This window comes from Leopardus geoffroyi, chromosome C2 (genome assembly GCF_018350155.1).
Source record: "Leopardus geoffroyi isolate Oge1 chromosome C2, O.geoffroyi_Oge1_pat1.0, whole genome shotgun sequence".
NCBI lineage: Eukaryota > Metazoa > Chordata > Mammalia > Carnivora > Felidae > Leopardus > Leopardus geoffroyi.
Window position 1 is genome coordinate 114,973,975 of NC_059333.1, and position 16,805 is coordinate 114,990,779.

Sequence of the window (16,805 nt, forward strand, 5' to 3'; positions counted from 1 at the left end):
ACAGCTACATATGGCTACTGTCTACTGTGGTGCACGGTATAGTCTATGGGCAGAAGGGTGTGTAGTCTAAAGACAATAGAACTCAAGGGCGCCTGGGTGGCTTAGCCGGTTAAGTGTCTGACTTCAGCTCAGGTCATGATCTCACGATTCGTGAGTTCGAGCCCACATTGGGCTCTGTGGAGCCTGGAACCAGCTTTAGATTCTGTGTTTGCCCCTCTCCAGATCACGTTCTATCTCCCTCAAAAATAAACAAACTTCAAAGAAATTTTTTTTTTTTTTTTTAAAGATACTAGAACTCAAAAGTTGGAAGATAGGAGTTTGAGCCCTGCCTCTGCCCTTAACCAGCTGTGCGACTTTGAGCAAGCCAAAATTATTAAGCCTGCCTTGGCAGGGTATAACTACCGCTTGCGGTTGTTGTGGGGATTAAATTATAAATTTGTTGGGGGGGGGGAGTTCTTTATCAGCTACAGAGTTCCATGACAACATGCAGTGTTATTTTAACCAGTTCTATTAATATTAAGTCTCGTGAAGAATCTACAATATTCTCAATGTCATTTTCCATAAATTTGCACCTTAAAAGATAGTCTACTCATAGACGATCTAGGGAGCCTTTGAGCCCTGTTAGTGAGTAATCATTCTCATTTTCTATTATAAGATTTTCAATGGAAGCCACCACTTTCTGTTAATTAATATTATTAGTTGCCTCATGTCGCTGCTCATAAATGTCGGGGTGTCAGTAATGACACTGCAAATCTCCTTCTCACAGGCCAGCTGAAGCACCCCCTCTTGGTTATTTCTCCTGGTGTCTGTCAAAAGAGCAATTAAAAGGGCCCCTGGGTGGCTCAACTGGTTAAGTGTCCAACTTTGGCTCAGGTCATTATCTCATGGTTCGAGCCCCGCATTGGGCTCTGTGCTAACAGCTCAGAGCCTAGAGCCTGCTTCTGATTCTGTGTCTCTCTCTTTGCCTCTTTCCTTCTCACACTCTGTCCCTCTCTGTCTCTCTCTTTCCCTCAAAAATAAATAAACATTAAAAAAAAAAAAAGAGCAATTAGAGTGAGATCTTGGGCAACTTCACCCCCTCTCCAGCTCTGCTTCAGAGGAGCAACATGCCTGACACTAGTCAAATGAAGGTGACAGGACCTATGCAGGGTCTCCCTTGGGCCATTTACCTGCCTTGTGGGGACATGTGGACATCACAGGGTGCACCTTACCCATCGTGGAAGGGGTAGCCCCACGTGCTATTGTCCATGAGACATTTAGGACCCCTGTTGATTGAGATGGCTGAGATGACAAATGAGTATCCAGCACCCAAGAATCCAATCACAGCAAATATTGTGGAGGTGAACATCTGAAAGAGAAGGAGAGAGACAGGTGGGTTCTTAAGGTGTTCCAGAGGTTACCCCCAGCACACCTAACCAACCAGTCTGTCGTTGAGCATAGTGTCTCCAGGGAAGTTACGGGGTAAGAGCCAGTCTTCACAGTAGGTGGGACCTGTGGTGTCTCCTAGAATGAATTTTGGTATCTTTTTTCCCCTTCTTCTCCCCCATTCCCATATCTTTCTTTACCTATTCATTGATGATTGAAGTGCTAGTTATGGTTGATACCTTTGAACCATGGTTTTTAACCTTGTTAAGAATAGAATCTCCTCCTGATCTCTCTCTCAGGACTAATATGAAAGGCTGTCTATTACAGAATCAAAGAATCTTAGAATTGGAAGTGATCTTAAAAGTCTTCTGGTCTGGGGTGCCTAGTTGGCATGAAATGGGCATGATAAGGCCTGCCTACAAGGTCTGTTGTGAAAGGTAGACATGACAACTTAAGTTAAATGTCAGGGGCTCCCCTTCTCCCTTCCGTGTATTACTAACAATCTTATCACAGAATATATTTGGGCAGGGGGCGGGGCAGGTATGGGTTTAGGGGTGGAGAGGACCTGATAGTGCCTGGACAATTGGAATGTATGTAATAATGGAGTTCCACTTTAGCTGGTATTTGTTTTCATATCATATGTGAACGTATTTTTGGTGCAACTTTCCAAGACTGACCTCTGCCCCATGTGCCTTATAAAGTCTTATCTGACTTCCTAAGTCAAACTAACCATCCTCTCTTTCATCTCTTACCTCAGTACCCTGGATTATATAAACTTCTGTCATGGCACAGTGCCCACAAGACATTTATGCATAGCTTTTTATGTCCGTCTTCCCCAACCGGAACATAAGCTCCTTGCTGTCATGGACAATGAGTTATTTGAAGATAGGTAGGACATTGCTTTACCCTGGCCATCATGTATTTGGTTTTTCTTCTTCCCACCTTTTCAAAGGCACCAAATAACTACTTGTTGGATGTTTTCAAAGACTATGGTTTCATGTTACTCATTATTTGAAATTTTCCCTTTGAGTTTTGTGTCTAGGGTAGCCAAAATCCATTCTCACCATTAGTAACATTACTGAACATAATCTAGGTAAGAAGTAAATGAAAATTTTGTTCAATTTATCAAGTTAGGACAGGCCATCTCTTTTCCAAAGGATATCTAGGTGAACAATTTTGGAGATTTCTGGATTATATGAAGTTAAATAGGCTTCACTCCTGTTTTACTTCTAAAAATCTTTGTGATACGCTGAAGTCAGTGAACCTCCAAGAAGGGGATATACTATGTATGCTGGAATATAAGCAAAATTATTAGCTCCCAAGTTATCACTGATAAGTGAGGAAATTGCCTCAGAGTTGAGTCCTTATTTTGTCTATCAGACAATAGGGCACTTTCTCAAATACTTTATTTTGAACAGCCAAGTACCGCATGGGGGAAGACATTGGTCAGAAACAACCCAAGTAATGTTAGCTGAGAGAATTGTATAAAAATTTTTTTCTGGGGGAGAGAAAAAAAATTTTTTTTTCTGAACACTGATGTATTAATTATTCTAGGAAAGTTGGCCTCACAATTTCTAGTTCTGAATGTTACAGTTAACAAACCTTTTAAAGGGCATTCTAAATGAGCATACGTAGTGTTGACAGTTGTGGGGATCGTTAACATACACCTGAAAGAGAGGTGTTCAAATACTGTCTTTGACATGAATTGCTATTGGTGACTGAGTGAAATTTCCCCTGACAGCATCATACATGGCTACAAAAATGTTGTATCGAAACTTAAATGGAAGGGAAGATGTGCTGTGGGAAACTCTTGATGGCTCAAAAGGTATCTTTAGTAGTAGCAAAGACACTGGTGTCAAAAAAGCAATAATACGTTTAAAAATAAATGAGTGGGGGAAAGACTTCTTTCAAAATCAATGTATTAAAATTTTATAGAATGTGATTAAAGTGTGTGCCCATCATTCAAAGTTTGTATATTAATGTCAGTCGAAGAGCTTAAAAAATTTTTTTTTAATGTTTATTTACTGAGAGAGAGAGAGAGAGAGAGAGAGAGAGAGAGCGAGCCTGAGCGGGAGAGGAACAGAGAGAGAGGGGGACACAGAATCTGAAGCAGTCTCCAGGCTCTGAGCTGTCAGCAGGGCTTGAACCCACGAACTGTGTGATCATGATCTGAGCTGAAGTCAGATACTCAACCAACTGAGCCACCCAGGCACCCCTCAAAGAGCTTTTTAAAAAACTTCTTTATGGAAAAATAAAGATGGTTTGATATTCAGTTTAGCCTTATATTTGGGTGTGTATGGTGATTTGCAGAGTTTCCTGGTCTCATTGGAACCTATAACTTTTTTTCCGTGAGTTCTTACAAGAACATCTTTTGGAAAATGCTGCTTCAATTCTTAGTGACAGTTTATCTGCCTAGTTCTCTGTCTCTGGGCCACTTCCATGTTCCAACAAAATTGCTGGTCAGTTAGACACAGCTGATGTAACTCTAGGAATGGCCAGAACATTCTAGTACAGCAATTAAAAACTTATGCTCAGGGCAGTTTCTTCTCATGTTACCTTTTTTTCATTTCAGAGTGAGGCTCTGAATGGTCTGAAAACATTTGTTGACAGTGCAGTTCTTTGTGATGGATTGGGTTGTCTCAGTGAAAAGCAGATTCTGTGAAGAAAAGGTCTCTTAAAGGTATCTTACAACTGGTTAAAAGTCTTCAAAAGCCAGGATTTCCACTAAATCAATGGTTAAATATGCTTATAATTAATTTTTGTACAAAAGATCCCAAAAACCATTTAATGCAATCATCTCGCCTTTTAGCTAATAAAAATAGCTCCATTCAGTGAGAACCTTAGATGCCTTATCTCATTTAATCCAGGGTTGAACTAAAACAACCCAGGGTTTCAATATCTGCTGATGAGTAGCGAGAGGAGAAGTCTGACTCGCTATTCCTGCTGTGTGAGCTGAGTAAAGGACTTTAGATTAGCACTTCTGGAACATTTTAGCAGGCAAATATTTAAAGATGCAGAAAGTGAGTACAAATGCACACGTTCTTCATGTTAGGCAAGTCTGAGTAAATGAAAAACCAGGTTAGTAAAAAATATCAGTTAGATGGTATTTCTCTTTGCAAGCAGTCTCCATTGTAAGCACCTCTATACCAGTACTGTCCAATGAATTGTAATGAGAGCCACGTATGTAATTTAACACTTTCCAGTAACTACCATTTAAAAACTAAAAACAAAAACAAACCAAGACAAACAAAAAAGCCACCAGTGAGAATAATGTTAATAATATGTTCTCTTTAACTCAACATATTCAAAAACTATTATTTCAACATATAATCAATATGAAAATTACTAATGAGATACTTTACAGTTTTTGTAGTAATTCTGTGGAATCTGGTGTGTATTTTAGACGTATGCTACACCTTAATTTAGATCAGCCACATTCCACTGCTCAATAACCCCATGTGAATAATGGCTGTCCTATATTGGACAGTATAGTCTAGAATATTTGAAAAATTGATCTTTGGTAGCAAAAGTTTAAAAGACATATGGATATAGTGTGCACTGAATTTATGATTATGGGTACTCTTAGGGAGGAGGGAAATATGATAGAAGAGAGGAGCACAGTGACTCCCAACTGAATCAATAATATTTTACTTCTTGATAAAACTATCTGAAGAAAATGCAGCATCAGGTTACAACCTCAGAAATCTACTGGTGGCATGGTCTGATTTTGTATCCAAATTTGAAACACTTCCCGTTAAAATAAAGAAACGACCCAAACTGATTTTTCATCACTTTTCCCAAATGGATGAACCATATGAAGCAAGGTATACTTTTTTTTAACTTTAAAAAAAAATAAAAAAAATTTTAAAGTCTGTTTTTTTTGAGGGAGAGGGAGAGACAGAGAGCGAGCATGAGTGGGGGAGGAGCAGAGAGGGAGAGAGAGAATTCCAAGCAGGCTCCTGCACCATCAACACAGAGTCCAATTCAAGGCTTGAACTCACGAACTGTGAGATCATGACCTGAGCTGAAATCAGGAGTCGGATGCTTAACTGACTTAGCCACCCAGGTGCCCCAAAGCAGGGTATACTTTATGTCCCTTTGCTTTAAATAATTTCGCATTCAGAAGTCTTTAAAAAATTATCAAACTCACTACTCAGACATATTATCAGTCTTAAAACCACTAACTTTTAGTTATGTTAAAGATAACTATATCGTGGGTTTCATGGTAAAAAAATTTTCATATTAAAAGTTATTGAGCTCAAGTTGAATACACGAGGGTAGACATTCTAAATTGTTGTTAAAGTAAACAGGCACGGTGGGGGTACTTGGGTGGCTCAGTTGGTTAAATGTTGGTTGGACTCTTGATCTTTGATCTGAGCTCAGGTCATGATCTCATGGTCGCAAGATCTAGCCCAGCCCTGTGTTTGGTTCTGTGCTAAGTGTGGAGCCTGCCTGGGATTCTCTCTCTCCCTCTCTTGCCCCCACCTGCTCACGCACGTGTGGTCTCTCTCTTTCACTCACAATAAATAAATAAACATTAAAAAAAAAAATAGGCAAAAGGCCTGGAAAAATCTATGTAAGGAGACACAAAATTGGGAACAGAGGTAACCTCTAGAGAGAGGAGTTGGCCAGACTTTTGAGTCAGGAACGTGAGGTTCGCTTTGTAGGTTTTGTACTATGGCAATGCTTTCCCTAGTCAAAATGAATAAATAGTAAAGAGAGGCACCACTGTGCAGTGGTCAAGGGCATGGGTTACAGACATATTGATTTGGGTCTGAGTCTTGGTTCTCTCCTTTATGACCTTGGGAAGTTAGTCTTTCTAAGACCTCCATTTCCTCCTCTTCCATAAGATAAGGCTCAAAAATAAGTACCTGCTCAGGGAGATCATTATGAAAGATAGGCTAATTGATAGTAAATAGGAAATCAAAAGTACACATCTCCACAGGATCAGATAACCTCCAAGTGGGGTAGGCTATTAGATAATGCCCAGTACTTCACTGATAGGATACCTAGAAATCTTTTTTGTCCTACTTCTCTTTTTTTAAAGTTTATTTATTTATTTTTTGATGGGGGTGGGGGGGAGAGAGAGAGAGAGAGCGAGAGAGAGCGAGAGAGCACGTGGGAGCATAAGTGTGGGAGGGGCACAGAGAGAGAGGGAGACACAGAATCCGAAGCAGGCTCCAGGCTCCAAGCTGTCAGCACATAGCCTGACACGGGGCTCAAATTCAGGAACCGTGAGATCATGATCTGAGCCGAAGTTGGATGGTCAATCGACTGAGCCACCCAGGCGCCCCTCTTTTGCCTACTTCTGAGTTTTGGATTATTTCCTATGACATTAATAAGCACTTGATAAATGTCATTATTATATTGTAATGTTTTTATTATCATATCCTGACACACTTTACTTTCCACAAATACTGAGAGCATCACGCTCGGCAGAAAAATAACAGGCCAACTCTCAGAACGCACGTTCTGTTCACATTGTTAAAGAAATGTGTTTAAGTATATGCTGTAAACACTTCCCTTGAAAAAGAAAATAAACATGCCCTATAATGAAATGCCCTCGAATTCACCATCTGTCAGCTTTAAAACCTTCCTCTCCGGCAGGCTCTGGAGACAGAGGACATGGGATTGGACCCCAGCTCTGCCGCTGCCCATGGTGTGTTCTTGGCCAGTTGTGTACCTAGGTTGGCTGAACCCAATGGAGGAACCACTGGGGCCTGGGAAGGGAAGAGGAAAATGGGTGGCTTGGGGACATAGCGTTTAGAGACTTGAGTAGTAGCAATGTGTTACGGAAACATCTCTGATGGGCGTGAAGGTTCCTCCTGAACAATTATTCTGAGATATATAGAGATGACCTGATGCATTTTTTCCCCTTTAGGATGTTAACGTTCTGTGTTTTCTGCTTCGCCACACTTGGGAAGTGGGGGAGGGCTGGCGGGGTGGAGTGTGGTGAGCAGAAACTTAACTTGAACGCACCTCTGTTTCCTTAGTTATAAAACGGGGCATTTAATGCCTAACTCAAAGAGTTAGTGTGAGAATTGAGCCTGATAAAGTATAGGAATCACCTGAAATCCCTCCTGAGCATTCATTTGCTTCACTCATTCAACAACCATTTGTGTCCTCACTACCCAGCCACCTGCTGCTCCTCTCCCCTCCCGGGCACACAGATGCTTGCAACATCTTCCCCCGTCCTTGTAGTGTCCTTACGAAGGGACATGTGTGCATTATCCCTTTCACAGCAGAGGATTTTGAAGCATAAAAAACATTTAGTATTTTATTTCTTCTTTCAAGATATTCTTCATATTTTATTTCTTCTTTCAAGATAATCTATTTCAAAAGAACTGTCTTTTTTTTTTTTACAATTTTTTAAATGTTTATTTTTGAGAGAGAGAGAGAGAGAGAGAGAGAGAGACAGAGCGTGAGTGGGGAAGGGGCAGAGAGAGAGGGAGACACAGAATCAGAAGCAGGCTACAGGCTCTGACCTGTCAGCACAGAGCCCGACGCGGGGTTCGATCCCATGAGCTGTGAAAGCATGACCTGAGCCGAAGTTGGCCGCTCAACGGACTGAGCCACCCAGGCGCCCCAAAAGAACTGTCTTTCTTAAATTCCCCTCACACTGGCTGTCACACCAAAGAATGCAGAGGTAAAAGAATCAGTGCTTTTGGCCTCAGGAAATGTTCCCTTCAGAAGTGCTCACACAGGAGGTGTCCCTAGGGGGCACTGGTGAGCCAGGCACTGCAGAAGTGCTGACTCCACATTGAATCGACTGATTTCGGAAGTGATCTAGATCCTCCCTGGAGACACGTCAGTCAACCATCTGGCCCTGCCTGTGGGTGGGGTGGGCCTTTATCTACCTGATACGAGTTGAGGATGCTGAAATGTTGGCCTGCCCCTAATATCTCCTTTATCAATCTACCCTTCAGTCCCATTATTAGACACTCCTTTGAGTCAAGGCCAAGGTCTTCAAATATCAGGGTTTTTTTTAATGTTTATTTATTTTTGAGACAGAGAGAGACAGAGCATGAACGGGGGAGGGGCAGAGAGAGAGGGAGACACAGAATCAGAAGCAGGCTCCAGGCTCTGAGCCATCAGCACCAGAGCCTGACGTGGGGCTCGAACTCACGGACCTCGAGATCGTGACCTGAGCTGAAGTTGGACGCTTAACCGACTGAGCCACCCAGGCGCCCCAGGCCAAGGTCTTCAAAAGGCTGTTATTTTTTTTTTTTTAACGTTTATTTATTTTTGAGACAGAGAGAGACAGAGCATGAACGGGGGAGGGGCAGAGAGAGAGGGAGACACAGAATCTGAAACAGGCTCCAGGCTCTGAGCTGTCAGCACGGAGCCCGACGCGGGGCTCGACCTCACCGACCGCGAGATCGTGACCTGAGCCGAAGTTGGACGCTTAACCGACTGAGCCACCCGGGCGTCCCCAAAAGGCTGTTATTAAAGCACAGACTTAACATGAATGAGTGGATGAAATTAAAAGAGATCCTAGGGACTCTGAGAGATCTTTTTTTTTTTTTTTTTTAAAGGATTAGTGTGCCGGAGACCCTGACCAGCCACAGATAAAGTGCTGGGAGGCCACTGAGAACCTCTTGTAGGGGAGGAAGGGGGTGGAGACCCAAAAATAAATCCCCCATCTGGGTTTTCAGAGCCCACCTCAGAAGCCACCTTCCTCTCATAGTTTTTGCCCTAGGGCTCACTTTTCTCAACTTAATTTATTTAAAAAAATTTTTTTTAATATTTATTTATTCTTGAAAGACAAAGATACAGAGTGCAAGTGTGGGGGGGGGGGAGGGGTAGAGAGAGAGGGAGACACAGAATCCGAAGCAGGCTCCAGGCTCTGAGCTGTCAGCACAGAGCCCAAAAAGGAGCTTGAACTCACGAAGTAGGAGATCATGACCCGAGCCAAAGTCAGAGGCTTCACCGATTGAATTAAGCCACAGCTTAATTTATTTAAAAGAGTGCAGCCCCCAAGTCTGGGCTTCAAGTTTGCTCGGCCTCAGAGGAGAGCTGGCCTCCATTTTCTAGTTTCACCATGAAATATTGGTTAGGTGATCTCAAGATTTTTTCCAGCTCATTGTCTTGCTTTATCTGTACAACCACCATATCCTGCTTCTACTATCTATTGATTATCCTGGTTTTACAGCCAGGGAAGGGGAAGAGAATGATGCAGTGACTTCTGAAAAGTATTCCAGAAAGACTTTAGCAAGGAAGGGAGGACAGAGAGGCCAGGAAACAAATGAGAGCAAGACTGTGGAAACAGCGACAGGATTTAGCCCCATAGCCCTTGGCCTAATTTGTTTCCATCTCATAGGACTTTGTACCTAGCTGGATTTCTTATTTTTTTTTTTTTTAACATTTATTTATTTTTGAGACAGAGAGAGAGCATGAACAGGGGAGGGTCAGAGAAAGAGGGAGACACAGAATCCGAAGCAGGCTCCAGGCTCTGAGCCGTCAGCACAGAGCCCGACGCGGGGCTCGAACCCACGGACCGCAAGATCATGACCTGAGCCGAAGTCAGACGCTTAACCCACTGAGCCACCCAGGCGCCCCTATACCTAGCTGGATTTCTTAACAGTGTTCTGCAGAAGCCTAGTGTCCCTTAAACGTCTGGAGGGAAATGCTGTGAGCCTTTGGAAAAATAATTTGAATCTTCAGCATTATAGTACTAATCCAAGTATGCTGCAGCCTTTTCCTTTTTGTCTGACAAAATGTTTTAGATTCCTTTCTTTAAAAATGATTATTTCTTGGTGCTCCAGAGCCTGATAACATGAAGGAAACAGAGCTCTGAAACAGAGGCATGAACTCAAGAACCCTTGGAGGACCCTATAGGAAACACTCCGCCATGCCCACTGTAGGCCATCATTGTGTCAAAATGCAGGCCCACAAGTATCAGGTTCATTCATCTTTTTATTTTTTGAAAAAGAAGTAGGATGTCTAAATACTTCTGTAATATCTCTATTTTTAAAAGCTGGCAACTGATTAAGAACCAAAACAAAAGAAAAAAAAAAAAAAGAAACGGAAAGAAATTTTGCTGGCCACCTAGAGGGTGGCTGTCCCTGCATCCCTGGTCCAGGGTGGCCGTGGCTGGTTGTCTTGGTTGACAGTCTGGCAGAGCTGGTCCTTTGCTGGGCACTGCCCTTGTGGACTATCGGCCAGTCATTTGGAGGAGTCATCCTCAACCCACACCAAGGGCAGATCCTTCGTGGGTTGGGGAGTTGGTTGGGGAGCTCAGACAGACAGCCTGAATTGGGCAGACCAAATGTTTCAGGTTTTATTAATGCAACTGTGCTTGTAAAAATATGACTTTTCTCCCTTTCTTTTGGACTTCGTTTAAGTCTATTTAAAAAACAAGGTTCGCACAATACTTTGAGTATTATTTCACTTTTCACTGTGGTTATATATAAACCTAAAAACAAAAAGTAAACAAACAAAACCCTTGTTTTGATAGTGGGTAATCTTCAGCCTTCTACTCAATACCAGAGAATGAGCTGTTAGGTTTCTAAGCAATGACTCTTTTTTAATTTTCATCCAGTTTCTTAATTGCCAGTTCTTTTTCAAATTCTCATCTTCAGCTTATTCTCCAAAAATCCACAAGGTATAACAGGATTACATTCAAAGGGCAAATGAGTTACATAATTCTTCATTTCCCTTATAATTAATTATATAAAAATATACATGTGTAAAACACATGTTATACAACTATATCAAATAAATCATGGTTAATGTTTACATTTCTTTGTAAATGATGATTTTAAATGTTATAATAATCAATGCCAAAAAAAATGATCAGTGCTTACTTGGGACTCATGATGGTGTTTAGAAGGTAAGAACATTCTCTTTGAATGATCTTTGCACGCAGAAAACCATAATTGTATGCACAGTACACCAGCCTCAGCCCTTCATATGTGCTCAGTGAATATTTTTTGATTAAATAAAAGAGAAAATAATAATGGGGAAGAAATGTTAGAAAAGATTCTATTTGGGAACAGATAGCTATACCTTTTCCTTTAAGAAGTTAAGTTAAGCTTGAGTAATTCATCATTTGGGGTTCATGAGCCTGTTAGAAGGACAGTTGAACTTCAGGGGGGCAACGAGGGCAGGAACCGTCCTGACTCATCAGCCAGCCGGTAATTCCAGTTTGACCTTCTTTGTTTTTGCCATATCAGTGTACCCGTGCTCTTAATATTTTTCTTTAAGACAACTCTCTGTTGCATTCATTTATATCACCACTAGGAGTGAAGAGCTAGAATCATTAGCAAAGACAGTGCAGTAGTTTTGAACTTTTAGTTCTTGTTGCTTGTGTTCCTGGAGCCTGAAACTTATTCCCTCTTTGTTTTTTGTTTTTTAAAGTTTATTTGTTTATCTTGAGAGAAAGAGGAAGTGTGCATGAGAGAGAGTGGGGGAGGGGCAGAGAGAGAGAATCTCAAGCAGGCTCTGCACTGTCAGCGCAGAGCCTGATGTGGGGCTAGATATCACGAACTGTGAGATCATGACCTGAGCCGAAGTCAAGAGTCAGACGCTTAACTGACTGAGCCACCCAGGCGCCCGTTTGTTCTCCCTTTGTTAAAAAGGGGGATTATGAGGGTTTGGGATGGCAAAGACCTCTTTCCAATCAAAATTGAATATTCTCTTGATAAAATCAACAGGACTGAAGGAGAATTGACAAGGGAATAACTTTCTATGCTATTGAAAGATACAGCCCACCTGACTGCCAGCAGAGCCTGTCCCATACTTGGGAAACTCTGATCTAGTTCAACATCTTCATTGTACAGATGAGCAGAGGGAGGCAGAGGGCAGCACAGTGACTCGTCCAGGTGCAGGGATGGGACCCAACCCCACTTTCCAGGCTGGAGTGGTGATGCCTAATCTCTCTAGCTCACCTACTGAAAGATGCTTGACTGCACGAAACGAGAAAGGAAACAGAAGTCCTGAGTCAACAACGTCTGGGTGGAAGTGGGGAAGTACTGGGCACTGAGGCAGTGAAACTGGCAGCAGTGTAGATGGGGAATTTAGAGGGCTGTTGGGGAGGGGCTGTTATCAGCCCTTATGCTGCCCTAACTCCCTTTACAGATGAGACAATGCAGGCCAGAGAAGGGAAAAGACTTGCCCACGGTCTCAGGCCTCTCAGTGGCAGAGGGGAGACTTACAGCCCCCATTCCTGCCTTCCATGCCTGCCATTCTTTTTTTTTTTTTTTTTATAAGTCTATTCATTTATTTTGGGGGGGGTGCAGAGAGAGGGAGAGAAAGAATCCCAAGCACTCTCCACGTTGTCAGCATGGAGCCTGTCTCAGGGCTTGATCCCATGAACTGTGAGATCATGACCTGAGCTGAAACCAAGAGTCAGATACCTAACTGACTGAGCCACCCAGGCACCTGCATTCTTTATATGGCCCCACTCCAGTTATCAGGCTGTGACATCCCTGTCTCTTTACAAAATCTAAAATGATACTCATATCCTATAAGTATTGGGGCTTTTAGTGTTTAAAATTGCATTATTATTGTTATTTTGCACCAGCAAGAAATCCATATTTAGGTATGTGCCAGCTGCCTCCAGAGTCCTGCCTGGGGCTGGTGATTCATCCCCATCCCCACCATGCCAAGCACAAGAAGACAGCGCACCCTGGACTCATTCTGGCAGCTGCCTTCTGGGTTAACTTACCGCGAAGCGCTTCCCACAGCTCTCGTTGCCGCAGCATCCACAGCAGTCATTGTTCTTCAGGCCCAGGAACACCAGCGCAGGGAAAATCATCTGTCAGCAAGAGAAGCACCTCAGACTGGGTCTGACATGAGAAATGGGAGCCTGTGCCTGCCTGGCTGTGAGCGGAGCTATGTCCGTGATGCGGGACTCAGGGGCTAAAAGGGTATGGCGAGAACTTACAGAGCATGGCTGGTGCAGTAGATGGAGTATTAACTGAGTGTTACTGAGTGTCTAGTTTCCATGAGGCCTAATTGCAGCTTCAGTGAGGCAAGACTTCGGGACCTGACACCCTGAGTTTCCATTTACGTGGTAGGTTAGGAGAGCGATAAGAAACTTGTCTGCAATCGTTTTGAAAAGTGAGTCTAGTCCCTCTCTCTCTCTCTCTCTAAATTGGAGGTTCCCATCCTCTACTGGAAACAAGGGGTAAATGTATCATTAGTGAATGAGTGGAAGAGGAATCCACCAACACCTGCTTCTTTTGGTGGTTTTCAGTCAATCAGTTTGCCAGAAAGTGTGTGTCTACAACCCCCAGCACTATCTTGTTAGCATATAGAAATCAGGGGGCGCCTGGGCGGCTCAGGTCATGATCTCACGGTTCGTGAGTTTGAGCCCTGCGCCGGGCTCTGTGCTGACAGCTCAGAGCCTGGAGCCTGCTTCGGATTCTGTGTCTCCCTCTCTCTCTGCCCCTCCCCCACTCGTGCTCTGTTTCTGTCTCTCAAAACTAAATAAACATGGAAAAAAAAATTTTTTTTTAGATATAGAAATTTGGCAGCCCTCAGTCTGGTTCGTGGAATTCGATTGACCCATGAGAACTGCCAGCCCAATCTTGGGAATTCATTACTTATTAAATTTAGTGGACACGCTCTTGTCAGGTCCTAATGGAGAAGGGAAATCATTAAGACACTGACTTTTCATCATGCAATGCTTGGGCTTTTGTTAGCAATGAAATATCTTCTTGTTCAAAAGTACCCAATTTTAAAAGGATTCGACAGAACTCTCTGGGGGGATTTTAAGGCTTCCCTACTCACCAAGACCCCGCTTCCTAATATTCCTCCGAAAAACCAGACCTCTTCAGAAAGGTGGTCGTTATTGTCTATCACTTTTCCTCCAGGGAAGAATAGCAGGATGTTAGCCAGGAAGCCAAACAAGGCGAGGGGGATGAGGGTGCCCCCCAGGCACTTGGCGCAGCCCCCCGTGCACATATTGGGGAAGCACAATACAGGTCTGCGATACAAGGCTCTTCAGGGCCTCCTTCACGGGGTCTCTTCAGAGTTCTCAGCCAGAGCGTCCTTGTAAATGTCCCCAGTTCAATCCGTATTTTGGAGCTGAGAGCCAAATCAGCCTGTGAGCTGTGTCCTTGGAGTTGCTTCTGCTTCTCAAATGTAGCACACCCTTGATGACGATGGACATTTATACATTCTCCCTGACCTGAAGTCCTTTTTTTTTTTTCCTGCACTCCATAAATGAGATTATGCGCAGAGCAATAATTTTGCCATGGAGACCAATAACCTCTGTTAATAATCCACCAACACAGGCAAGACACTCACATTGTTGCAATCGAACACAGGGCTGGAACAAACAGCATTTAGAATTTGTGCACCTTTAATCTGTCAATGTCACTACCCAGATAAGGAAATATTTCCCCCAGGCTCTTCGTAATCACTGTATAATTGAGTTGCATCCTAAAATCATGTCTCACAAGTACTTAATGGTCTACAGTGTGTGTCTTTTTGTTTCCACTGAAAGCCTGGAATGCAAAAGAATTATCCAAAAGAGCTTCTGTTTTCCTCAATACGAAAATAACAATTTGATGGCCTCATTGGGTATCACTGGGCCCGGACCTAGAAAATTTTTTAAAGGATAAAATCAGAATGATTATTATTTTTTTTCAAGTTTGTTTATTTATTTATTTGTAGCACACAAGTGGGGGTAGAGGCAGAGAGGGAGGGAGAGAGACAATCCCAAGCAGGCTGCACACAGCACAGAGCCCGATACAGGGCTTAAACCCACAAACCGTGAGATCATGACCTGAGCCAAAGTCAGACGTTTAACCGACTGAGCCACCCAGGCGCCCTACAAAGAGCACTTTAAATGCTCCTCATCTTCCGTGAAGAGGATATCATGCCCCTCTATAGGTGAAGACACTCGGGCTCAGACAAGTAAAGTACATTTTGCAAGGTCATTCCAGCGTAATAAGGCAAGGAGCTAAGATTATAAATCAAGATGCTATGTTGCCGAAACCTGGGCTATGGTCTCCCTAATAGATGTTCCTTTTCAGAAATTAAAAAAAAAAAAAAAAAAAAAAAAGATTATCTTTTCAATATAAACAATAGAATGTCACTATGTGCAAAGTATATGGAAACAGTGGGACATACTTCCTTCTGAACAATAATTTTGATTTTGTCCCCTTATTACAAACCCTATAAGTATTCATTTATTTAGGTTAAAAAGTCAGATATACAGACAAACAGAAGGATGAAAAGGAGAACCAACTGTGCTCCCACCACCAACAGATAAGGACTGTTATCACTTTTCTGGAAGTTATTTTCCAACACTCCAAGCAGGTGCAGATGCGCTTTATTTATAACCCTCCAGTTTTTGACAGGGAGTCTTGAGAGTAATCCCACAGAAGAAGACAAGGTTCTAGAAATGTAAGGCTTGAATTAATCATCATTGATGCCACCTTGAAGCTAGGCAGCACCCCCCCCCCCCCCCCCCCCCCGCCCGGGTCCTGGAAGCCTTCTTTCTTTTGCCAGGGCCTTTGGTCCCTAGAATTTCCCATTATGGCATTTGAATAACACTAGTCAACACAACCTTGACCTCCTAGACTTTTCAGACTAGCAACCGGAATTGCCGGTCTACAATATCTGAGCGAATAGATGCTAGTAAAGGGTACTGTGCACCACACCTCAGTTTCCTTCCACAGTTTTCTTTCCAATAAAAATTAGAAGGATTTTTAATTTCCAAGTCTTTTGAGAAAGCAAGATTAATGCAACAAAAATTGGAACATCTAATTAATAAATTTAACAACAAGCCAAAGTAATTTTGTTATGTGAATTTCCCGTTTATTATAGGCTAGCTAACAATGTTTCAAATGGTAGAATTTCTACTGGTCTTCCAACTTCTTCAGTTGTCTGATGGCTGACTTGACTGTGACCGCAGAAGTGGTTTTGTATGTCCAGGGACCACTGCCTATCGTTTTCATGCACAAACTGCAATGCCAGATCCCCACAGCTTGTCTTTTCATCTTGGTTTTGCCACAGAAAGGGCAAGCATGCTTGGCCTGCTGGCTTACTTCAGTCTTCTTCACCATTTCCTGAGGGAGGCACCATAACGGATCCCATAATTACTGACCTTCTTGGTATGTTTAGCCATGTCGCCACAAACTAGGTCTGAGCTCAGACAGTCCCTCCACAATTTTTGAGAAGTTGTGGCACATGAGTAACTGTGAGGGAGAGGGCTGAGGTCGTTTATTTCCTGTGTGGAGAAGAGGAAACGCTGATAGTCACTTTTCTGGAATGCTCTGGCCATTGAGACTTCAACACTTGGAGGATGACTAACTCATTTATTGTTCAGCTATTAATTGTGCCTTCAGACCTGCAAGCAGGAAGTGGAACACCTAATCTGGAGAAAAGTGGGGGGAAGGAGGCAGAAATTTACCCCCAGGAAGGGATGGGGGTCACCAACAGACTGCTCTAGGCACTAGAAAAAAATGTTGTGAGATTCTGGCAGT

The 16,805-nt window shown here is 42.8% G+C and overlaps 1 protein-coding gene and 1 pseudogene across 1 annotated transcript in view; both read right to left on the reverse strand.

Annotated features, from left to right (window-relative positions):
- The window catches only part of TM4SF4 (transmembrane 4 L six family member 4), a 29,029-nt gene extending 12,918 nt beyond the window's left edge, over positions 1-16,111 (reverse strand). The window contains exons 1-3 of the mRNA XM_045503311.1: positions 14,101-16,111; positions 13,034-13,123; positions 1,212-1,348 (exon numbers count right to left, since the gene is read on the reverse strand). Coding sequence (XP_045359267.1) covers positions 1,212-1,348; positions 13,034-13,123; positions 14,101-14,274 — 401 coding nt within the window. The 5' untranslated portion in view covers positions 14,275-16,111. The remainder of the gene's footprint in view (positions 1-1,211; positions 1,349-13,033; positions 13,124-14,100) is intronic.
- LOC123611416 lies at positions 16,111-16,447 on the reverse strand (annotated as a pseudogene).
- Between the last annotated feature and the right edge of the window lie 358 nt (positions 16,448-16,805).